We start from the raw sequence: 26,769 nt of genomic DNA on the forward strand, positions 1-26,769 counted from the left end.
CAGCAAAATGAAGAACACCTTGGATCAGCTCCTCTTTGCAAATCAGCCAGCAGGGGTGACTACATTGAAAAACAGCGTTTTGTAGCTGAGAATTTGCACTATCAAATAGTGTTACTGTGCTCTTTGTTTCTTGCAGCCTCAATGGAAATAAATAGGATGCATTACTTTTGGAGAGATCTATATAGATGCTGTATTTGAAAGTTCCATTGACACCATCTCATTAAAGTGACAGCCTGTACAATTACTATCATTCTTTACTGTTACAAGCACTATTTCCTATGTGTGCAAGCTAGAATCTGCTGTTTCGTAAAAAACAATGTATGGAAATAGATTTGCAAGAAGGAAGTTGAAATTTGTCCTCAAATACGTTTTCTGCTCAGAAAAAAAATATAAACACTGAGGTGATAAATTATTTTCCCATGTACTCACTGCTAACAATATTTCACTCTCAAAAATGTTATGTTGTATGATGTGACTTAAGTCAGTGAGTCAAAACTGAATGAACAGTTTAGTACTCTGTTGCTCTTCATTATAAGGATGAAAATCAAGTATTTCTTCACAGGATTTCAGGTTAACGATATACAATTTCATTTTACTGACTGCAGTTCAATTTCAGTAATCAAGCCTAATATTTAAGTAATTACAGAACAGAAAGCAAGAATACTATTTTAGTCTGTAGCCCCATCTGATTCTTTTTATTGTGCCTTTACTTTGTGTGTGTTTTTTCCACAAACATCAATATCATCATTATGTGAAAGAAACATTAAATACTGTGAAACAAGTAAGAATTTAGTAGATAAATAAAGCACAAACTGTTGCATTTATTACATATATATTTTAACTAAAATTAAGTTTTACTGTATTTTGGCTTAATTTCATGAAATAATTCAAAGTCCTGTTGTAAAAATTTGCTACAAGATAATATTTATCTTACATAATCCTCTTGTACTTATAATTAGACAGTACAGGACCTGGATTAATGACACTTCAAGTACCTATGGACTTAAATCACTTAATCACAACATTTCATTTTGAGTTATGTATGCAAACTCGATTGTTTAAATAATAACTCTGTCATCAGAACTTATTGAGCAGAAGGTAGTTAGTTGAATAAGATCTTAGATTCATTGGGTTAATTATACCTCCCTTAAAAAAATCTATTTGATAATTTACTGTCTCACATTGTAACATAGTAGATATCTCAAAGTTTTCTTTTCTTAAACTACTTCAATTCTGAAGAAATAAAAGAAGCCAGAAACAAATCTATTTAAAATTGAATGAAAACTGGTGTTTTTTTTCTGCTGCTAGTTGAAAGTATGCTTGCTGCTGTTGGTTCCCTGTAGTCTGGCAAACTCACTGAAAGTAAAACCAATATTCTATTGTTCCTACTGTCTTAGCATAATACAAACCTCTACAAACACACACGCACAAGCTGAATTACTATCGTTTTGCAGTTTCATTGGAGTTCTTCATATTTATATGCCCTCAATACCTTGAATTTGTTTTTTTTCAAAGCTGCAACTCAAAATGTGATTTCTTAAGAAAATATACATAATGTCCAGCATTGATTTCATAAAATCATTCCATTTGGATTCAAAGGTTCTTAAAATAATGTTTGCAGTTCCATACAGGCTTAGGAAAAAATATTCCTTTTGTGAAATAAACCACATTCCATGAGCCTGGTGGAATCTGCGTTAGGTTTCTGGGCACCCAATAAGTCACTGCTCTTCATGGAATACATTCAAAATGATTCATCAGGCAACAGAAACAGCTGATGCTGAGTCTTATCCAACATTATACTTCTAAGTTTCTAAAATACATGACTGAGTGTAAGAAATTCTGCATGCAATAGACAAACTCTATACTGAATTCTCCTCTCCGTAACAATTCCCAATCCTAAACAAATATGGTATCTTATGCACAAGTTACCACCATCCTTTCATTTTCTTTCAGAGTAAACTCACTTTATTATGGTCAGATAACTTGACATCTTCAACAATGTTAAGATTAGAATAGGCAGCCTAGGGCTGAAAATTCAGTCAAGAAAAATACATAGTCCACAGAATAATCAGGAGACAGAAATAATTCAGATGAATTTCTGAATCTCTAAGAACCCTCTTCAGGTACTTTCTATATCTAAATTCCTCATTAGCTTTAATGCCAGTCTGTGAAGTTTTCTATCAAGGATACTTTCATCTGTGGTGCTTCCTGTCTATATACAATTCAGAAAGAACAGTAAAAGCAATTTCAGAGGATTAATTGAGGTTGGCAGATGTAGCTACCCTATATGGATCACACCTGCAATTAACAACCAGAGGGTATTTATTTTAAATGCAAAATTGTAAAAGAACTCAGAGGCACTGTAGAAGCAACTTTTTAGGACAAAATGTAATTCCAAACTACATCTGCAATTGGTTACGAGCTTCTTAGCATGATTGTTTGGTTTGGATTATGCAGAAAGTCAGTCTTGCAGTCAAAATTGGACAGCTGTGTCCTAAAATTTTACAGAAATACTTCTATTGAACAGTGTACATGTATCTTGAAATGGCAAAAGGAAATTAAACAACTACAGCGATGAAAATGTATTGTGATAGTTTGGTAATTAAGCATGATTCACAACCTCCCACTAAACAGTTAAATAACATACAGGACCAAGATAAAATAGAATTTAGTTGTACACACACCATCTCATGTTCAATGACTTTTAGAGATCTTCAGAGAGAATAAAAGACTACAAATTTCAAACTCTCAGAAGAAATGTTGAAGCATCTATTATGTACTTAACAGCTAATGCACTTATTAATAGAAAATACCAAGATACTGAAACAATATCTTTTTTTGTTTGTTTTGCTAACAGAAATAATGTTTCTCAAGTATCAAAGCCATTACAGACTAGTATCTTCACTGTTGCTATACTACATTTTTCATGAACAGATGGAGTTATTCAGACTATGGTTTATAGATAACAAACAGCAGCAATGGCTAAATGGAAAGCAAGGTCAGGTGTCCAAATATACCCCGACATAACCCAACAATATCAGTCTCTAGAGCTCCTCCTTCCTAAAGCAAGGGACTCAGTTTATCCTGAAACAGCACAGCACCGCTATCAGCTACAGTATAGCCCTTACTTGGAGATGGCAATCTTGGCTGCAAGCAGCTCAAGTGGCAGTGGTCATTGCCTTATAGTTAATCTTTTCTACAGTAAATTACATGCTGTATTCTGAAAATAGTTTATAAACATTTCCTGCATGTACTAAAGAAAACAGAAATATAAAATACATGTAACAGATAAACAAAAAAAAAATTCTCTTCCTCTTTAAGAAATTACTGAACTACATGAAGATAGTTGTCTATGCAAAGTAAATATATGGATCTGTAAAATCATTCAGCTCTAGAAAGGCATTAACTTTCTCTTCAAAACAGCATTACATTTCATTAACCATAGAAGCAAATATAGATTAAAGTAGCAGGTGTATCAGGGAAAAAACTTGCTAGTTTTACAAGGAATAGTCCTGTTGACAGCAGTACATGACTCTCTTTGAAATAACTGAAGGGCTTTGTTACAATAAATAACAAGTAATGGACAATAAATAGCACAATGTCAGTTTGTAGACAGACTAAAATGAGTCTGCCTTTGGTAATGTTTTCAAAATGCTTGCTAGAAAAAATTTAAACACACAAAATATACAAGGAAGGGCATAGATCAGCTAACATTTTATCTACTCTAACAGAAACTAATGTAGACAGCAGTTGAGCTATTAACAGAACCAAAGAAGTTTGTTGGATCTTACAGACTACAGCATGTACTTGATGTACTATTGTAGACGCCAAGAAGGAATGGACAGATCAATACAGTCTGAAATATTTTTCATTGCTAATAGTGTAATGTATATGTATAAAAAATTAGTCAGTTAAATACAAAATATTGTTTGAGTATTAGATTAAAAAATAAGAACGAATATTGCAACAAATAGTTTTGATGTTCATCAAGTTTGTCCAAAGGAGAAAGAATGAGTTCCCTCTGTCTTTTGGTGCAATGTTATTAATGTTACCATGTAGTATGAAAACACGAAACACAACCTAATTTTTAAAGAGAATAGAGCTTCTGCATGATAATAAATAAAAAAATATTAACAGAATCAATGACAGCTGAAAAGGATGTATGGACAGGCAGTGAAAAATAGAATTTATTCTCCAACGCCAAACTGTAAAATCCTTTTTTCTGAAATGCTGTTGCACCAGCTACACAAACATGACATTTTTTTATCTCTATTCATTTGACCTTGTGGTAGTTTAGAAGTGGAAATATTCTGACTGAATTCTGATCCTAAAATCAAATGAAAACTCCCAGAAACTTTAAAATAGCTGGAATTTGAGACTCCTTCTGCAGACTCAGACATCTCCCTCCTATGCTTACTCTTTAAAAGTAATCACAGTTTATTGTAATTCTTAAACTATATATGAATATTAATCAAGAGATGAAATTATTTTTTCTTTTCCTCTTTTTTTTCATTACAGACAATGAAATATTCTTTGCAAATACTGCTTATGTGTTACAAGTTCTTTGGAGTCATAATGTGGGAGTATATAGTTTTATATCTAACTGGGCCCTAAGATTTCAGTGTGTATTCAATTTATTATAAAATGTAAAACATTTTTCCAGAGAGAATCTAATGAACTTAATGCATCAAACAAAAGTATTTACAGTAAACATATTCCTCCTAAAAATTATTCTTTCACTCACTGACATACTGTCAATCTATCTTTCTGGACAGAATTAATAGAGATTTGAAGGAGACAGTTCTGCTCTTATCTTTCAATTGAGATAGAAAAGAACATCAGAAGTTATAGTGTAGAACAAAAGAATTCATAGTTGTCAATACTCTTTTGGTATAAATATAAGTAAAAACACATCCCACAGACAACTAACTCATCCAATGTAAACAACCAGATGGAATAGACCCCATTTTAAATAATTAAAAGATAAAGAGCTATGACAACAAAGAGAAATGTTCTTGTTGTCTAGATGCTTCCCAATGCATGTAACTCAGTTAGTCTAACTATCCATTCATTTCAAACAGCCCACGTAATGGTGTTGGCATCTTGGTACCACAGACAACTCTGATGAATGATCTGTGTCTTAAGACATACTATTTCATTCTCAAAAAGAACAAAAAATCAATAATACCACATATAAAAATGAAATTTCTACTTTTCAATGCAGTTTACTTCATAAACAGTGACTAACAAATGGGAAAGGTCAAAACTGAGATCATAAAGACGACCTCTCAGAAGAAAATGTGTTCTCTTAGTCAACACCAAAATAAGAAATTAAATGATAATTCAAAGAAAATACTGATGTGAAGCATAAGAAAAATATAACAACAGCAAAACATACAAATCAGTGTTTTTATTTTCCCTGACTTCACTGATATAAGTGAAGCTTTCCCTCCACAGGTGTCAGGCATTTCCCTCCTCTCTTTGCTCAAAGTGGCAGAGATGCCATGTGAATTGATTTTCCCTTCTGCTTGAGCACAGACTCTGCAATTAAAACATAACAGCCTCTAGCTGAGAACAATTTACTGAATGATGCTTAGTTTTTGGAAATTACACATAGATGATGAACAGCCACCAACCTTTATCAGGCAAATTGAATGAAGAATTATTAGCACTTTTAGGAAGTGCTCCATAATAATTAGAGCATCTTTATCAATATTGAGAAAATAATGTTGAAAGGAATCATAAGTTGGAATTTATATCAACTTTAATACATTCCTTTAAGAAGCGACTCCTCCTACAGTCTTGATACAAAGTACACTAACAATTAAAGATGCTAGAACATGAAATGGAAGTAGGGAAGTTTTAACGGTGCTTTGGAAACCCAACAGAAAGCAATGAATTGAGGAAAATTGCAGTCTTAAATTCAGAATTACAAGTAAAATTTCACAGCATCAACACTTAGGTTTAGTTTACGTAGATGCTGGACTTCTGAACAAAAGAACAATATATGGAGTCCTTTGTCCAGTTCTGGCCCTCTAGTAACAAGAGACATACTGGAGAGAATTCAACTGAGTACTGAGAGGATGGAGAGCCTTGGAACAACTTCTAGTTTCCACCATTCTGTGATTCAGCCATGTAAAAATGATGAACTAAAAACTCTTTTAATGTAAGAAAGCAGAATGAAGAACATACTAACCATGACTGAAGTAAATCAGAATACAATAAATTTGTTTTATATTTATATTCATCACAGTTCATCTGATTTCGCAACAATCTAGTACAGGAATAATAAACAATAGTTTTGAGCAGCACAGACTAACAGTATTAAGAAAAAGATATCATTATTATGAATTCAGCTAATCTCATCTTCCATGACAGGTAACAAACGGGAAATACATTACAATGAAAGCCATATCTTTCAGCTAAAGTTGAGATTATCCACATAATCAAACTTGTGTTTACTCTTGAAATAACAAAAGTTATACAGATTTTTCATCAGGAAACAAGTACAGTACAAACAAAACAAGGAATACTTCCATTAAAATTTAATTATGCCATAAATCACTTGAATGCATCTCAAATTGAACAGGACGGTACGAGAAAAATAAATATATATAATATAAATAGCATGATTTGCCTGATGTCCAATACAAGAGAAGGACAGTTTTGACAGCATTATTAATGGCTTAGCAGAAGGAAACATACAATATAGACTACAAAGTAAATAAAAGCCTAAGCTAGGCCAGAAGAAAAATGTAACATTACCACAGTTTGTCTTTCTCTTGGACAGGTGAGCTGTGAACAATTTCTAGAAAGCTTGAAGAACCTCTGAAGTACAAATCAACTACCAGAGAATTCTGCAGACATTTCAGTTGTGCCCCTAAACCTCTTCCGCTGCTCTCTCTCACCAGCCAGTTGTCAAACCACCATCAATTTCACTTTTGACTGGTACAGACTATACCTATTATCAGTGTCTTTTCTGTCCATCAGACTGCCTTAACTTCAGGGGAATGCTTTGTTCATCTTAACTAAGGACAGGACGATTCAAAAACATACCTTCACTTTAACAAAGGTGTATTCTAGTTAACAACTCTGCTCAGTCTAATGGCAAGTGAATGCAAAAAGGGTCACCTTGCAAATGAACTGAAGCCACCCTAAATAGGAGAATGGGAATTTTTATCATCAGAACAGTGTACCAGTCTTCAGGTTGAGAGAGAGAGAATCTGTTTAAGGCAGAATTTGTTCTGAACACCACTGGGAAGTCTGAGAAAATATATTGGAGTTTGGTGAGCCCTGGACCATCTAACATTATTTTACTCTTCAAACAATTCAGACTGCAGCAGGAATGAAATAGTATCCTCCTGGTGGACCTCATAAAACATTTCTAAATGGCTTCCTCTGGATGAGATTATTTTTAACAAGGACTGTTCCCTTGAAGGACTTACCAAAACAAAAATGTTTCCAAGTCATGGGGTGGAACACAGAGTAGCTTTTCACTTCTCTGAAACTGGCCTTCACTCTGTTTAAGCGGTATACTGAATTAAAATAAATTGTTTATTCCGAGAGTGCTCTGGATTCATACCAAACTGAGGACACAGCAGTCAACACAAGAACACAGCGAAAAAGAAATCAGTGCTTTAAAGCACTGATTCCTAAGTTGGAGAGTCACAGTCCAGAATTACTGGTACGTTCTACAATCAGTGGATAAACCCAAACTCTCAAAATACAAGTACATTTAATCTAAGATTAAACTGCCAGAAATTCAAAAACTAGAACCAATATTAAGGCATTAATATTAATAAGTGATAAGAACATCAAAGGCTTATAAACCAAACATGACAACTAAGTAAGATCAAGCAAAGAGTAATCACCACTTGATACCTACATTTTTGATATTATTAAGTTTGTTATTATCAACTACCCTTTATTAAAAAAGCTAAAGATACTAATTATCTTACACCTGAATCTCATAAGTTTAACTCTGGAAATACTCAAGTCCTCCTATCTTCTCAAAGCCTGTGTTTTTTCACTCTGGTAAAAGTTGTTGGTTTATTTATTTATTTATTTTTATTTGTTTATTTTCCTGTGTATTAGCAGCACACATTACTGTGCAGAGAGATACCCTGCATCTTGCCACTAAAACTCAAAATCACATCTCAGAGAGCAGTCCAAGGAGGGAGCAGTAGTAACTGATGAGGGAATGGTTTTACCTCACCACTGTGCTGTACTAAATGTTAAGAAAATGAAACATTTTATACATCATGTGAGTACTGTCCAAGTTTCAAATGCTAAAGGTTTAAGATTGTGTGGTTCAGTTCTATCAGAGAATGTAAAATTTTGATGAAAATCCCTTGCAGGCCTGCATTAAACCAGGATTGGTAGAAAAAGTACAGTGGACAAGTTGAAAGACCGCTGATGCTTGGAAATCAAGAAAAGAGCCTAAACACTTCAAAACATGAATAGGACAGCTGTTCTAAAATTAGTCTCCTTGTTATGAGTATTATACTAAATCGAAATAGATTGTCACCACGTGTCAGCTTTAGCTGACATCTGCTATAAGAAAAAAATATACCTCCCAAGTAGATAGCATGGGCATTTGTTCATTATGTACTTTGTAAAGGGTGGTCCCTATAGCACACCACTATAAATAAATATGCAAATCCTTATGTAACTATCACAAAACATCCATGACTTCGGTGAGGTTTCAAATAACCCAAGAGGCTTAACTCCTTTCTTCCCTAACTCAATAGACCCACCTGTCAAATACATAACATTAGCACTTAAGAAGTACTGGAAATCATGCACATTTTGTTCACACATTTGTCCTAACTGAAATTGAAACAGTTATGAAACTTTCAAAGGTTTATTCAAATCATTCTTGTAGCTTAGTTTTGCACATGAAAAACATGTCAGATAACAAAAGCATCTGGCAACAAACCACCCGTGCCTCATCCTGGAATCGTACCCATCAAATGCTGGCCAGTGCCACGGCATGCAGGACTACTCCATAAGGCAGAGGAGAAAGAAGCTCTGTGAGCCCGGGCTGCCTCTTTCTATGACATGTCCCCAGTGAGCTTCTTGTGTAACACATTTGTCACAGACATTCTTCCACGTCTGGCCAGTTCCAGCTGCAAACATTTATTTCAGTGCTACTCCTTTTCCAAAACAAAGCTCCACGCTTTCACAGATCACCAGACCATTTTAATTGTTTTATCAGGGGAGAAAAAAGCTTTGCAGCCAAACTGATACAGTCACTTCAACTGATACAATTACTTGAACAATCAGCCAACTGACTTTATGGTGCTCTTGATACTATGCAGGTGCATTTGCAGGTGTTAGTTTTCCACTATTTAAGAGTTACTTTGTGATATCCTAACTTGTGCATGGGAGTAGTAGGAGGATAAAACAATACAGTACTGCATACAAACATACGTCAAAGATATGTATATGTCAGATATGTTTCAAAATTATCATAGTAATGATGCTCAACTATTAGGAAATAGGAAAGATAGGCCTAGGTCACTGAGATAACTTTACTATAATTAATCTTAGAATCTCCCAGGCTTAAGCTTCACACACAGAAATGATAGATAAAAGAATGGGCAAAAGCCCATGTTAGTTTCTCCGTATCGTTCCTCATGTCAGATCCTACACTGCATAAGCAACGTTTTGGAGCATAAGAAAGAAGGCACTTTCTGGATCCCAAAGCACTAGCAGTATCATTTTCTTACTTGCAGCACAGAGGTGTCATCTTGAGAAGCACGTTTAATTTGCAGTGAACTAAGAAACATGATGACAGACTGCAGTCAGCAAAAACTTAATGCATAGTTTTGCTATCAATGAGGGGATTTTTTGTGGGGTTTTTTTTTTTTTTTTTGAGCTATAATCTCATTTTTTTTGCATGTACAATTACTGTTTCAACTTCCTGCCTATTTGCTAGATGCTGCTGGATGAAAGAATCTTAAAGTACGTAATGTTACATTAACTGAGTTCCAAAAGTAAAGGAAAGCACACCCAACACAATGAAGCCACTCAAAATGGCTATGACAGCATTAGAAGTAAGCACAGCAATGCGTAACAGAGGGAAGATGAGTAGCAAACGATCGATGCTACAAAAGCAGTTCCCCTCCCCAGATTTTCAAGCCATGTAAACACAATCGATTTCAGCTAGACTCCGCAGGCAGGCATGCTGTTGTACTAGCAGATTCCAATACACCAAGCTAGTGCATAAACAGCACTGGCTGTTTCACAAGCTTTTAGTAAAAGTAATATGTCACTTGCTCAGTATTATGTAGAGCTGAGATACGTTGTGCTAGCTGTCATTCAAGATATGGAAGGATTATTTTTAACCACGATTGCACAAGAGATTTAAATACGCTAATCCTCCTTTTTGAGTAGTGGAGCTTCAAAAATTTAATCTGGACACCATTTAAAATGATATTTTTGTTAGATGAGAGACAAAGTGGCTTTACTAGAAAATGTTCTGTGCAGAGTAAAGGCTGTTTGGTAGTTTGAAATTGTCTGAAACGTCACAAATGTGGAGTCCTCTCCAACATAAGCTTGAAAAGCAAAATAATCCTGATGATAATGTAGACAGGAAACTAGATGCATGTATTCTGACAACAGAGGTATCATGGAGCCAATATGTTTTCCTCTTAACTAAGTCTGCATTCTAGAAAGAGCTTGTTTTGTCAAGCAATTTGTTTTTTAACCACTTGCATAGTCCATTGCTCTTCTAAATTCATTTTTTCTTATTTTGTAAATTTCATTTTGAAATTGAGACAAACTGTGTCTTATACGGCTCAGTCTGACATCTGAAAGACTCTGAAGTATAAATACTGCAAGCAAGCTATTGAACTATTATCTCGAGTAACCAGTAACACCTGGTTATCAGCCCACATCTCCCCTTCCCTCTCAATAATTTAATTAATAAGATCCCTGCATTTTCAATTCAGATTTTTTTCCTCCTCCAAGTTAAAATTACAAGCAGTTTCAGTAGAAGAAAAAACAGTATCTATGTGAAGTCTACACACTCAAACTTGGGAGCCTAAAATATCTTCATTGTCAACTGACATTCTCACTTTTTAAGCATGTCCAGTGCCAATTTAAAGGTAGGGAGAAAAAAAAAAATCAGACCCTCTTAATTGGTGCCTAAATATAAATATAGTTGTTTTATTTTATCCTTCCAGGTCTCAAGAGGCAGGTCATGGATTCAAACGTCTCCTGAAATCAGTGCTAGAGATACTGAAAATCTGCTGAAACCATTACTTACAGTTTTCACTGTTCCATATGCAAAGTTTCCTAAAGATATATCTCACTATCACAATAACAGATTTTTTTCCATATACAAAATAGCACAGTATATCAGATAAAGGTAAATAAATAAATAGCACAGTATATCAGATAAAGCACTGTAATTGGTAATGATGAAATGCTTAGAGTTTACAGGAATCGCTAAAATTATGTCAAACAAAATAATTTGATCAAGCATATCTGTAAACATACACACAACCTGAAATTAAAAAACAAGGCTGCAAACTTTACTTTTTTCTGACCTTCAGTCTGTCCTTTAGGACAACAAAATAAAGCCAGAATCCTTATTCCTCTTAGTGCTGACTGTCATTTTCAGCCTACATATCTAGTTATCTACATATTTCATTCATCTGTTGTCGTTAGCAGAAAGTAAACATAAAATGTGGAAAGAATAAAAGGATTCCCAAGGCCACCTCCACAGCTGCAAAGGCATACATAGAAAAACTATGAGTTTTGACTTTTAAAAGAACAGACAAACAAGGGCTAAGGACATCTTGTAAGAATCATGATGATTTACAAGATGTTTTAGAACATATGTTGCATATGCATGGTGAAAATTGTTACAGAACATTCTACTTTTTGTTAACTTCAATGCAGTTGGCTGCTTCAGAGGAGTAAAATATCACAAAGTAGAGGACTTTAAGGACAAACGTAGATAAAAGGATGGAAGGACACAAATATACGGAATCACAACGCTGACTGAAAACACATTTCTGTCACAGCAAGTACTTGCTCATATTCCAAATAGTTCCCTGTGTTCACTACAGAAGAACTGACTCAATTAGAATGGCACATTACAAAAGAGCTAATGCCAAGAGCTTTATGATGCATATTTACTGTTAACATCTGCAATAAAACATCAATATCGAAATATCAATATCAAATATGGTTTTACAGAGATGCCACCAAGATCACAGATGGCCTCAGCTATGGTGCGCATGGGGCTGTGGAGATGCCAGCTGGAAAGAGCTGGGACTGGTAGAAGACAGTCCTTGACCTCATTTCATCAAGTCTACCTTGCATGACCTTCTTCCCCAAATCCTCTCACCAATTTCACCCAATACACATACTTAAGATTTTCATTTTAAGAATATAAAATCCCACACTCTGAGCATTCCAAATGATTGTCCAAATAACAAGCACAATTTATTTTACTCAGTTCCTGCTGAACAATTATCTTAATAAAAGTTAGTTGCCCAATTAGTGTAGCATCTCACCACATTTGCTGCCTTTTCCAGACATCATAGCACTTTCAAAGCTACATGATTTTCCCCTCCATTATAGAGAGAAATTATCCTTCTAACAACTTAAGTCTGTGTGGAACTTCTCCTGACTGATCTGCTAAGCTTACATCTCACAACCTCAATTCTACATCAGGGGTTTGTCCTTGATCTTCTATCCCACTCCAAATTCTATGAACGTTTTTAAGGTATGTCACAAAAACAAACAAACAATCCTTGATTCCTTATAATATTAAAAAGATTATTCAATATGTTCAACGACTAGTCTTTTACTAGAAATGAGTGCACATAATGAATACTTACACAGAACTACAAGAATGCTTTGGGTTGGAAGGAACCATTAAGATGCACCCACTCCAATACTTTCTCCAACACCTGTCACTAGGTCAGGTCAAGGTCTAGGTCTCAATGTCCCATTCTAACCTCAATAACCTCAAGACTCCACTAATTCCTTATCACCCTTGTCCCCTACTCCGTCAAACCGTATTAGAGATGTTTGAGGAATGTTCACGGCAATTACCTAGCCTAAATGATTCAGAATTTGAGCTACTCCACACATTTCCCCATAGGTAATAACAACTCTTCTTACCTAGTCTCTGTATTGTTGCTCACATGACCAGATGTTCACAGTGACCTGAAAAACTGACTACTACCAAATAATAATTTAAAATATACCATTTTGCCTTTGTTATAATTCATACCTAATAAATAAATAAAACTACATCACACTTGAAACACTAGTCTAAGATTACGTTTGAGAGATCTTATATTGTAACATTTTGAAGCTCATAGTATTTTCCATGATGCTGTCAGAATAAATTTCTATCCCACAACTGCATCAATAGCGACCTCCTGTTAAAAGGTACCTTATGTCAGAGACAGGGCTCTTGATGCTCATCACAATGACACATTTCTATTTACATACCAGGACAGACAAACATATTCTCTGCATATTTTTGTTTACTGAATCACTTTTTGTGTGAAAACATGGATTTAAAATGGTTCTTAAATACAAAAATGAAGAAATCTAATGCATCTCTGCCATACACAGGTAGATGAAAGGAACTGCAGCATTCAGAAAATCAAAATAGATGAAAAAAAATGGAGGTGGGGAAACCACTGAAGTTTTATGCCATTCTTCTAAACTTTGTTTTCATAATACTTTTTACTTTGCAGGTCTCACCTCCCTTTAAAGCTCATTCATATATATATATTTCCTAAGTTCCAGCCATAGATCAGTTTCATTTCAAAAGCAGCAAAACAGAAGAAAGATTTCTAAAAATGGAGGGCACAGATCTTTGGAAATCAGAGTCAGTAAGAGAGAATGATTCTAACAAATGTTCATATGATTGATTAAGATTCATATGATTGGAAGAGTCTTAAGAACAAAAGAATCAAATTACCGAACAATGCTGCAAAATCTTTTACATAAATCCTTCTGATTTTTCATATCAGTATTGTTTTCTGTTTCTCAAACACAGATCAAAGAAATCACCCAATTCATAGGTACCAGTAATCTCAAACCCACCATCAAGCTATTTCAGTACATCCTAAAATAATCTGTATAGAGCAGCACAGCATTTCATCTTCACTAAATTGAAGATTTGATCTAAATTATGAAAGCTCCAAAGTCTTCTCCGAATTATTACACAAACTGCATTTAAAAATGTTCTTAACTTTAAGAAGGATCTCTCCATGATTTATCATATCCTGAAGATTTTTTTTCTTGGAAGAAAATAAGATTGAAGCAGCCCAACATTCTGAAGTCACAGTAAGATTTGTTTTCTGACTACAAAAATTAAAAAACCAGAAGACAGAAGCATAGAAATACAGTTCACATGCATTTTATTCACCTCACTAGACTGTTCATTTACTATCATTATTTAGTAAACTGACGGTTATCAGAAAGAATAGCTCACCTACTAACTAATGCTTATATTACTGTGTACTTTTAGTAAAATGGAGAATGGTGTTAGAGCAGTCCCCAGTATTGGAATAGTAACAGTTACTTTGGCAATATGTGAACTGCAGATGGTATCAAAGGTGTGCCAATAACTTAAGCAGGAGCTTCCAATGAAATTTCTTGTAGTGCACGTTAAACTCAGTGAATCAGAGTGATGCGGACAACCCTGGGTATCTGGCACTTTTACACCACATGCTATCTATTTAACCACCTCATAGGCAATCACATCCTTCAGGCAAAAGTCTGTGCTCCAGACTTATTTGTATTTGTCCAAGGCTTACATTACCTCTAACCAAATTTATTCAGTGAAGAAAATCATCACCAGAAAAGACAAATTACTTCCATCTGATCTACCTTCCAGTGAAAGAACTGAACAGAAAATAAAAAGACCAAAACAGAAATGATTATAGAAACCTGATGGCCTATTCCTGTTTGTGAATATTGGTCAGAGATTTAAAATCACAGATAAGTCATGTTAAGGGGTTTGAGTAGTAAACTAATAACATACTTGCATCATTTCCTACATAGTCAAGCTTCTTTTTCTCACAGTACAAACTAGAATGCGTTCAGTTAGTAAGACAATTTACTGACAGCAAACCAATGCCAGAGTGTTTAGACACTGAAGTGGCATCTTCATGCTGCTATATCTGTTTTAATTAGCTTTTCTTTTCATGTAGGGTAAATAAAACATTAAGGAGTCAGACACATAGATAAACAAAAAGCTGTTTTTCAAATAGCTCTGCAAAATGAGCAAGAATAAAGCTTGAAGACTGTTACATTTACCTCCATATCTCCCAGGACACACAGGAAGACTGGGTCAGGTACACTGAGACACCAAGAAAATGTGCAATTGCTTTCCCACAGAGCTGTCAAGGCATTCATGCTGTGAATAGCTAACACACTTCTTTGACAACCAGGCAAATATTTCTATTTCCTGCCATTCTAGTCCTAAAGAATCTCAGCGTTGCATCAGTCAATTTAGTGCCAATTTAAGGCAAACTCGAAATGTCTGAGCAAGTAACTGGACTAAATATTCTTGATAAAGCCTTGTCACAGACTTATAGACTTCTGCTGAATACATTTCCCAATATAGTAAAAAAAGGCTGTAAAGTTGAACAGTTAGCAGACAGGCAGAACACACAGCCACTAAACTGCCAGAAGGGAGAAAGAAGAAAGTCTTGCTTACTGGTCATACAGATTACCTCCTTATTGTCAGTGAAGAGGTTAAAAAAAAAAAAAACAAAAAAAAACCCACAGCAACAAAACCAACCAATTAACAACAAAAACACCAAACCGTTAAACATCTAAAAACACTACATAATTCTGAAAAGTCAGTTTGTTTGGTCCCACCTCCCCCAACTCAAAAGAATATTTATTTAGATAAACATTTGAAGTAAAATTCTATCCAGGCAGAACTGAGATACAACTTAAAGAAAATATCTTAATTCAAGTGGTAATTTTGCTGAGATGTAAACATTGTTCTTAAATCTTTTACAATTTTAATCTCCTATTTCACTGGACCACTGAAGTTCTACCTAGTGACCAGAAGTCCCCACTACCAATACCATGAAACGTATGAAGGGAAAAATATTTCTTTCAGTAGGAACAAGCATCGTGGAACTTGCTCAGATACCACTGGATAAGTAATGCACAGCTCTTTTTTCATGGAGTAAAAATAAGGAGACACGAATAATATACTGGGTTAATATATCAATAAAAATAGAAACAAATAAATCACTTAGAGTGCAGACTTTGTGCCAAGAGTATGAAGTAAAGCACTTTTGATCCATGCTGCACTACACAGTGTTCCCTTATCCAAAATTAAACTTCAGGTAGGATTTCATTTAGAATTTTAATTCCCACACTTAGAATCTGCTCAGAATTAAAATGTCCATTAACTGAATACGCCTCAAACAGTACTTACCAATACTGGCATAGCCAGGTGTCGATGGATCTCCTCCACTATTCAAGGAAACCATAAAAGCTTTATCAGCAAGATCTGTAGTCTTTGGTAAATCACAAGGATCAACATAAAGAAGGACACCACCAAACCCTGCGTCTTCTAACAAAGAAAGCTGAGGAGACAAAACAAAGGGTAACTATTAAGAGAAAATATCCAAAAACTTGATTATTTTAATTGCTGTTGGGATAAGGGCTTTATCGTGCATCAGGCTTTTACTCCAGTATCTGTACAGACGAGTGCCATTCTAAAAAACTTGTCATATAAACAAAGCAGCTATCCTTTGAAAAGACAAAATAAAAAACCAACAAGACTGATTCATCATCAAGTTTTCCAGTTCATGTAAAAATAATTTCAAAGGCTAATGATATCAAGAATTCTTACTTATGAATGATGTAACATTCATGGTGCAGGAAACAGCACCAGTGATAACATTTGAGATTTGCAACTGTTACATCTTCACCTCTTTTACTGTGACACTGTTGAACAAGTTCTGTGAAGCAGAGATCATATTCAGATGAGGCATGACTAGGCAAGATTACAAAGAAATGCGAGTGGAGTCATCTTTCTCTCTTCTCCCTAGACACTTGCTTTGACTTACAATCCTTATATATTTTTTTCATGTGTTATAAATTATGATCATGAAAATGGCTTGGTGTTTAAAGTAATATCCATAACAAATACTTGGTAGTTTTCTTAATTTGCCATTCTATCAGCAGTATGACATTTCTGGTTAGTTTACCTCTTCAAGGACATGTATCTTCAAGGACACTGACCTCAGACTTGCATAGGATTTTGAGATATAGTTACTCTTGAGTAAAGAGAAAATACAAGGAGTTTACTGTTCATTAAAAAAATAAAATAGTCTAGCATACGCAAGCCTTGGAGCCTGCCTCCTGTCAGACAGAAAGCTTTTATTCTGTTTCATTAGGACATCTCAGCATGAGTGGTAGCGGTAATTACCCTTTCAAAAACTCTATAGATCTGTGGTAGCAAATCAGGCAAACCTCTCCAGAGTCAAGGCCAAAAGCACCTAAGCACCCACCAAAGCTTAAAGCAGTCTCAATTATGACTGGAAAAAATGCAAACTTCCCCCTTAACAGAGAACTGAAAAATAGATTTTCTTGTGAATTGCATGAAACTGAACTGTGATGTGGAAATATCTCCATGATACAAAATGAATTTTCTGTATAATGCTCTGCATATTTTGAACTGACTCAAGATTACAACAATGGCACAGAACTACGTTAATTCTTCAGACAGAAGTAATTCCAGCTCTTAAGGATTATCTTACAACTCAGTATGCTCCACTGATGACATTGCAAATGGCCACTTGTTAGGTCTGAGAAATGATACAATAAGAGGAGGAAGATGGATCATATATAAATGAACTGTCAGGATTGAAAATAACTGTTGCCTTTTCCTTTTATACACCCATATCCAATATTCTTTCATTCGTCTTTAGTCTTATATTGGCATGTAGGTAACAGATCAGGTCCGTACTGCACTTTTGGGGCAAACTTTACCACTGGGCTTTGTCCAAAAAGGTACTGGCAGATAGGTCAACAACAAGTTGGGCATGACTCTGCTGGATATAGATGCAAGAAGCAGGTTGCCACTGATCCACGTGGCTGACATTAGTGTGTTCTCCTACCTGAAGCTAAGACATATCTGAGTATATCAGTGGGTTACCTTAATGACCTGAATGTAGGAACAAATGTACCAGGGAGAGGTGCTCTATACAAAACTTCAGTGTGGTGCATTAAGAACTCATTAAATACAACACCTTTCAAGAGCACTTCAAAGTTTATAAATACATTGATGAGAATTTTTTTTAGCATGCGATAAATCAAATTAGCGATGGAGAAAAATGAACCAGATCTCTTCATTTCATGATAGGTTCCTTCTGCTACATTTTACTTCTCAATATACCTCATGACATATCCACTGACATTTTCTTATCAGATCTAATTTTGTTTTCAACTACATTACACAAGCCTACAGGTTTCAATCATTACATAGTGGCTAAAAAGTATCACCGATTAAAACAATATATATTTTTTGCAAACTAGTATTTAGAGGTTCCTCTGTTATTTAGTTCTCATGCACTTTCATTACTATTCTACCAGAATTCAGAAGTCTACATTTCAAAAACACATTTAGCTAAAAATGTAGTTCTCAAATTTAAAACACATTCAAATGCATATATTTTATATTATTGGAAGAGTATGCATTGACTGTGCTATCAGTAATGTATGTAGATATTTTATAGACAGTATTATGCTCTTCATTATAAACAGTCTAAGATTTTTGAAGGCCTTTTTCACAATGTGTTTTTTATAACCAAACATAGGAAGACTGCTGCTTGTGTTGGTACTCTGAGGATTGCATACCCAAACTCTGAATTTTTTTTTTATATGAATATGTGAAAGTTTCAGGTTTCCTCTACCTAAAGCTAGATTCAAACTACCCTATTTATTACAAGTCCTTTCAGTGTTAACAATAAAATCTGGATGTAACACATTCCTAAAATGAAAGAAGAAATGCATTTCTGGGCTTTAATCTGTTTAAGCACACAGAATAACCTAACACACGGGCTTCAGTTTTTCCTGAAGTTGACCAGACTGCTCTCTATTTAAAATTACGCATACTTAAATGAGTACAATGAATAGCAGGGCTGGACTTCCAAGCGTCATTATAAGTCCATGTGATGATCAGCGTTAATTACAGAGATAACTAACCAGTTTTTAACTAGTGCATTTTTCAATTCATAGACCAATGTGCAAAATACATGGTTCATTAATCTGAGACACAACTTTACTAGCTGGACAGGCTACAAGTTATTAATTATTCTTTTCTACTGAAGTTCCAATTAAAATCATGAGGCTCTGAAAGGAAATCCCATCTCATTTTACTAATTGGCAGCATGTAAAATTACCAGGCAAGGGTAAAGGGCCATTTAAACTGTTGGAAGACCTCAATGACACAATGCATTTCTATTTCTGAAACAGATTGCTTGAGAAGAAAAATACAACTTCACATACTGCAGATTTAATTAGATGGCACTGTCCTCTCATTTACCTATAATAATATAGGGTACTTGGAAGATACAATAGTCCCACAATCAAGACTTGAGTCAGAAAAATAAATAGATACACATCTACATTTTTATACAACTCTTCCAAATTCCATATTTCTAACAAGAAAGGAAGCAAAGGTCCACTTTGGCTTCAGCTTTCCTTTTGAATACTACTCAATGTTTAATCATGCTACATTTTCCATCTCTTTATCTAAGAAATGTTGAAAAGAATTCAGCAGCAGAATACCATCCAAAAATGTTTCAGCTTTCACTGATCCAACCTCAAGGTACAGCATTAAGATAGTAAATGAGATGGAGGACATAACCATTTTAATGACTGACTCCATGGGGATGATGAAAAGAAATCTGTTTTTCCAGTTCAGCTCAAACAATGCCCTTGTCTAAGAAATGACACTATTTCTGTACTGAACTAACAGGACTGGGAAAAGAATTTAGCAGCAAAAAAACTGCAAAGAGCTTAAAATGCAAGCAACAAGATCTCATAAATGACAGGCTAATCCCATAAAGGTTTTTGAAGGTAGAAAATGTACTGCACTGGAATTAAACAAAGTGTTACTAAGGTACATTGCCACATACACAAGCAAGACAAAACCATGATGCTTTGCATCGTGGCAAGACCTTAAAACTCTAATGTACTTGCTATGAAAGATAATATGAATTGCCATTCTTTGTGGAAAGAATCTGACATCTAAGACATTTTTTGAGACATTTTTAGTAATCACTTTCCAAATTGAAATTGTCATTCAGAACTTTCATAATGTTATTATTTTTACATCTAAAAAGGATTTGAGAGATACCTCTCATATAGCAGTTATCCATTACTGCATGTAGAGCTGGTCCATTTCACCTTCTGAAGCAAAACAGACACACAACCCAAAATACAATCACAAGAATGTATTCTAACATATCCCATATGTTCTAATGTTGTTGGCCTGAATCCCTGCTGGAAATTCTTCCTCGTAGCTACAGATGCCATTCACCAAAGAGTCATAAACTTCCTATGAGCTATGCTGTACTCAAAAGCAGCAGACTGACAGCCTCACCCTTGAGTACCCACATTTTACACAGAAGCCTGGACACATTGAACACGTATAATATGCTATATATGCACAAATGAAATGGAAAAGGAAACAAAAGAAATAACAAGACTGGCAAACAGCATTTGGAAACATAATACATGTGCTAAGAACAGCAGCTTCTATGGCACTAAGATGGGATAACCTCCAACATCAACAAATGAATGAAGCGTTGAAAAAATATAGCTATTATACACTGGCAGAACTCAGTCTGTATGGCGAGTTTCCAAGCACTAATGCATAATTCCAAGTCACAGTTCTCCTTGCTGTATACTAGCCTTTAAGATAAGTGTCACAGCTGAGGAAAAGCCTCTTGAGAATTTTCCCAACGAGCCCCACGATCTCTGATCCCAAAAGTGTTTTGCTTTGCAGTCCATGACCAGCTACATTTCTAACAACACTGTCTTGAATGTGATATTAAGCTTACAATGGAACGATTTTGTCCCATAATTTCTACTTTTGCTGTCTGCTTGTCTTCAGTACAGTTTTATCAAAGAAAAGTCATTTGTTACACATCAGTTGCTTTTAAAAAAGGAATTTTTCACGACAGCGTATTGGACAATTGAACATAATCCAAATATACTGCCTGTTCCTGCACTAGACTTAGGAACTTTTAATAGAAATTGAGTGCATGTTTTATTGCCAGATCTTGCTTACCACTGCTAAGAAATTCACAATGTTCAATCTAATTAAAAATGAAATTGAACTACAATTCCCTAGAAACGAGGGCCATTTGGACTCAGTAAGCTTTACTTAATTTACTCCAGAAATGAAATAATTGAATTGTTTACAGTCCAGAAAAATAAAGTTTCTTTATTTGATGAGCATATAATACCAAGACTTCTGTATTGCTACTGTAATCCTACATCTTCATTAAATACTACTCACTCTTAAGTAATTGTGTAGAGGAGCACTGTGTATATAATAAGCATCATTAAATATTCAGTAAACATTAAAAAGAAGAAACAGGCCGGATGAATGTCCAGACGAGTGACCTCCAAAAAGCCATTTGTATTTCCTTGTTCATACTGAAACAGTTGTTTCTGATGATATTTATAGTTATTTTAGATTAGGTTTAGACTGTTACAGAGAGAACAGAGCTGAAGATCCATCACAAAACACAACTGCACAAGTTTATAATTACAATTTTGTTAAATCATCAGGAATACCCTGATTAGACTCTAGGTTATAGTTTATAAATTATAACTTTTAATCCAAAAAATACTCAACAGTCAATAGAACCACAGCCCTGAAACAACTGTATGCAATTCCCCTCTGTTTTGTTCTGCTTCTTCCAGAAAACTGCTGTAATTCCAGTACAAGTAATTTGTAAATACTGTTTGTCCATTTACAGCACTTAACTTACAGAAAACCACAGTGACCAGTCTCCGTGACTGTCCTTCACTACATATCAGGAACAAAAACCAGAGAGAGTTTTCTTAGTTAAGGACTGTTGTCGTTCAGCAAGGGAAGCCCCACAGCTAAGGAGCAGTGAGAGAGCATGGGAAAGGAAAAGAACTTGTACCTTAACCTCAGGAAAGGGATCCCCAAATTCTCATGCAAGATCTGCTAACAGAAGTAACAGGTATGCTGAAAAATTGAAGAATTAATACAAGATGCTCTACAATGCTAGACACTGTAAGCAGCAGAGATCCGTGTATTGCATGCACCTAACAGCCAGGAATCAGTAGAGTTTTGTGCATTTGACTTAGCTAAGCAGTTTGCCACAGCCACATGTGGGGATTCTGGGTGTCATAGCCATTATTCACTCAACCTCTACATTAATTCCACATAATTGCTCATATCTGAGAGTGGTTTCCACAAACAATTCTGCAAAAAAGTAAGCTTTGAGTTTTAATGGCTCCAGACCACTAGAGTTGTTGTCTAAAAGGTAGGCAACAACTGGGCAAAAAAAATGCTGTTTTAAAAATTGCCAAATAATAATTAGCAAGAATAATAAGTACAGAGATAGGGAAATAGCTACATCTACTGCATACGATACAATGCAAACTTGTAATCTTTGACTCTCTCAACTTGTATAAGAGATGCAGTCCACATCTGGGATATGCTTGGGTGCCTTGAGTATGTTTTCCAGTACTGAAAGACAGCAAAGTTAAAACACAAACAAGCCTAAGTCATACTCTGATCAACCATCTCCAAGTTAAAAGCAGAATTTAGACTTCACTAGCTCTGTTTTGTTGATGTTACATACAATCTACCAAGATATTAGCAGATGTTCTCACAATCCACATAACAATCAGCTGCACATTTTTAATTAAGGCACATTTGCTACCCTGAGTAATTGCATTTTAGGGCATCTGTTCAGTTGTTAAAACACAACTGCCTTCATTAGATCTGGGCAAAAAAAAAAATCACCTTCAATAACTTTATTATTCTTACAATTATTATCTTGAGAGTTTCTATGAAAAGTCACATTTCTTCAAAAGTACAGAACACCTCCTCAGCTCATGGGGTATATTTTCTGGAGTATTACACTGCATCAGAGTTTCATGTATGTAAAATGCCTTGGGTATGACAACAGTCTCTTTAGATACTGTATGAAACAATTGTTAGGTATTTTTTGTTTAATGTTATGGTTTTAAGTGGAACATATAATGACACAGAGTATGCTATGTGTAAGCCTCAGGCATCTCTATATATCAGCTATGAAAACTACAGATTATTAATTGGTGAATTAATATTTTAGTTTCATTTCTAAAAAAAAGCAGTGTTTAACTACTTGTTTAGCATCCCTTCAAGTAAACCAATACTGTAACTTATTTTTCTTCCTCAATAGAGAAACAGTCACAAGCCAGAAATGATAAAAGCAATGATCATAAAGTATGTGCCCCAGTGTATGAAGCTGTTTTGGAAACAATAAATATTAAAGAAGTTATTGAAAAACTTAGCAATAAAAGTTCTCTATAAATTATCAGTATTAAACTGTGCTCCTAATCTCCCCTAGAAACCCCCAAATGCAAAATTTGTCTAGATTCCATTTTTCCACGGTTGACATTTTCCACAAGGCCTTTTTTCACTAACTGTGCTACACAAGGCATAACCTCGACATACCTTTCCTATTGAACACCAGGGTCTATTGTAGAATATGTGATAAAGAAAAGTGCCACTTTATGTATAACATGAGCAAAGCACAACGGCAGGAAATCTACACAAAAGAAAGAGCAGCTGTTAAAGTCAACATTTGCAGCTTTTTTTTCTTTCTTTCTTCTGCAGTCCTTTCTCACTACTATTCAGCACAACAGTAAATCAGAGCTTTGGCTCCTCCTGTGACCTACTAAATAGCCCATTTCACCAAAATGAAATGGTAGAAAGAGCTACATGAAGGAGGTCCAAGGTTGCAGTACTTGATGAAAACAGGGGTGGCAGCTGTATTAGTTTGGCAATCACAAAGCACTACAAAGTTGTCCATTCACCAACAGTTAAAAAGAAGAAAAAAGTCACAACAAAAAAAGCAATAACAGTAGTATACAATTAGTTCCAAGACATCCTTCCAAAGTGATGGCCTTGTCATGCCTTGAAGACGGAGTGAAAAATGTAAAATGTAAAAAATATGCCCAAGATATTGCCATAAAGATTTCTTATGTAGTGATTGAAAAGGAAAACCCTAATACCAAAAGTGGTTAAGAAAGATACACTAACAATGCTACTCCTCTCACCAGCTGGGTCATGGACAACAGCCACAGTAAATTCATATGAGAGATTTGCTAGGTCATTTTTATCTCTCTGACAATTTCTTGGGGAAGGTAAATAAGACTAAAAGAAAATATCTTTCAAAACCTTGTATGTTAAAAGCAAATACAGTTCTCTCTAATGGGCCCACTGAAAAGATTTAGCACCACTTACAGCTCACAGAACTACACTGAACTCACTTCTAAATGACATAAACATAGAATACTGTAGTTAGATGATGAATGAAAAAGAAATACATTGCAACCCATGATCAATCAATTTCTGTTACACCACCGATTTCTCCCGAGACAGAACTTTCAGTAAAAGCCTTTAAAGCGTATGGTTCTTTATCCTCCAGAAAAAAACAACTCACAAACAAAATCACCAACCCACCAACAAATAAAAGCTCAAGCACAAGACAATATTATGCTGCAAGGCCACGCAATGAACATTCTGACATCAAAGTGAAGATGACATTCATACCCCTGGGTGCTCAGCACAGCATTGGGATACACAGAAAAACACAGAATAGTTGCAAGTTCAGATAAACGAGTTCTCATCCAACATCTTAGCAAATGAGGCAAGGAGAAAACCAGCATAAATAGAAATTTCTGCATTCATATATTAATTCATTTTCTCTGGTGACTGATAAGCAGTGAGGAGTAATCTTTGCATTTATCATTACTTGTAACTCCTTAAGAAGGTGCTAAGTCAATTCAGGGTTATAAACAGCAAGATTGCTTTTGAATCACTTTAATGGAAAGTGCATTACAGTCAGGCTGCTACTTGTTGCACCAGCTTTACACCAATTTAGCTTGTTTATTTTTTTCCTTTTTGGCCAGCAACTATTAAACTGCCCCTTGAAATGAGATGTCTAAAGATAATGATCTGCTCACATGACATTCCATGAAGACAGAGTTTAAAGGCAGTTCTGACACTAAAAATCTTCCCCAGCACTGCTCAACTCTTCTCACTCCACGAGACAAACTTTGATAATTAGAAAATATTGCAGACCTTGGGGTCTGCCTTAGAAATATTTACAATCATTTCAACTCACAATCACTGATGCTAAGATCCAGGTTATCATCTAAAATCTCCAGATTTGAGTACATGTATTTAACTCCTGAGTATTCCCAGTTTTTGTAATAACCTTTCTTTCAGAATTCACAACTACTTGGTGATGGACAAACGTAGTTTGAAACAAGGTGTTAAGTCAACAGGTTCTTACCGCTTTCCAGAAAAGCGAATATAAAATAACTATTAGAATGAAATGATTCTTTCAGCCCAGCTGGAAAAATAAGTCTTATGACTGAGTTCAAAATGAGTGTAAAAGATCAGCAGAAAAGGCTATGGGCGTCTCTCCAACAATAAACCAGAGTTTCTCTATTCTTTGGTCTAGGTATCTTTTAATACTTTCCTCTGTGTTTTTGCATTTGTTTTTCTTTTTTCCTTTTTCTTTGCCCAAAGAACTGAGCTATTTGATAGGGAAAAAAATTGCTGCAATTTTTGAGAAGGTACTGTTAACTAATTTGTCTTCTTGTATCTGAGTATTTACTTGTGTGTCCCTTAAGCAAACAGAAGTAGTCAATACAGTTATTTCCATTTCTCTGGAGGGGCATAATATTTTTTGGAAAAACATACATTTAAAGTTTGTATGAGTCTCTTAAATGTTTCTGTTCTGCAACACATAGTTCCAAGAAAGACACTTGAATATGATGATCTCCTAGCAGCCAGAAGGCAGCAGAGGTACAAGTTTGAGATCAGAGATCAGGTAACATCAGACTGAGAAATCCTCTCAAGCCTTTGCCCAATTACACACACAGTTCTGAATTTACAAGTCTGTGATGGATGCAGTTCTTTCCAAAGTCTTTCCCTCTGCTCCCATTTGAGACAGATGTGAAAAGATATGAAGGTCACATGCCTGTGTAGAAGCAGGATCTGAACTGTACTGATGCTATGCTAGTCCTGGAACAATATACAAGTCCTCCATCTCTTATTAGAGGATAACTGCTGCTTTGTTGACCTTCAGAAGTAGCCAATGAAGTACATATTTAAGGAGAAGAATTCAAAGAACACAGGGGCTTTTTTTGCTGGTGTTAAGTTAAAGAACTTTTTACCAGCGATTTTTCCTTTTTATATTTATATTCTTTAATATTGCCAAAATATGGTATATCGCTTGCTTTATTCCATGATTAATTTCTATAATCATATGCTTTCTGTGTCTATGCGCAGCTTGTGTTCAGTATCATTTATAATAAATACATCTAACAATAAGAACAGTCCCAGCCATATATTATCACACATGTATTACAGCATTATCACTTCACATCATCCTTTCTCCTCTACATTTCCTAAAGCAATAAACATAACGTATCAACCATCAGCATAAAAATCCCAGATGGCTTTAGCTAGAAAACTCAAGTATG

The 26,769-nt window shown here is 35.1% G+C and overlaps 1 protein-coding gene across 1 annotated transcript in view; it reads right to left on the bottom strand.

The window, feature by feature from the left end:
• The window catches only part of NAALADL2 (N-acetylated alpha-linked acidic dipeptidase like 2), a 264,780-nt gene that overhangs the window by 87,105 nt on the left and 150,906 nt on the right, over window positions 1-26,769 (bottom strand). The window contains exon 5 of the mRNA XM_065748482.1: window positions 16,442-16,592. Within this exon, the coding sequence (XP_065604554.1) occupies window positions 16,442-16,592 (151 nt within the window). The remainder of the gene's footprint in view (window positions 1-16,441; window positions 16,593-26,769) is intronic.

This window comes from Cyrtonyx montezumae, unplaced genomic scaffold (assembly GCF_038088225.1).
Source record: "Cyrtonyx montezumae isolate F1298 unplaced genomic scaffold, pur_monq_1.0 scaffold_5, whole genome shotgun sequence".
Taxonomy (NCBI): Eukaryota; Metazoa; Chordata; class Aves; order Galliformes; family Odontophoridae; genus Cyrtonyx; species Cyrtonyx montezumae.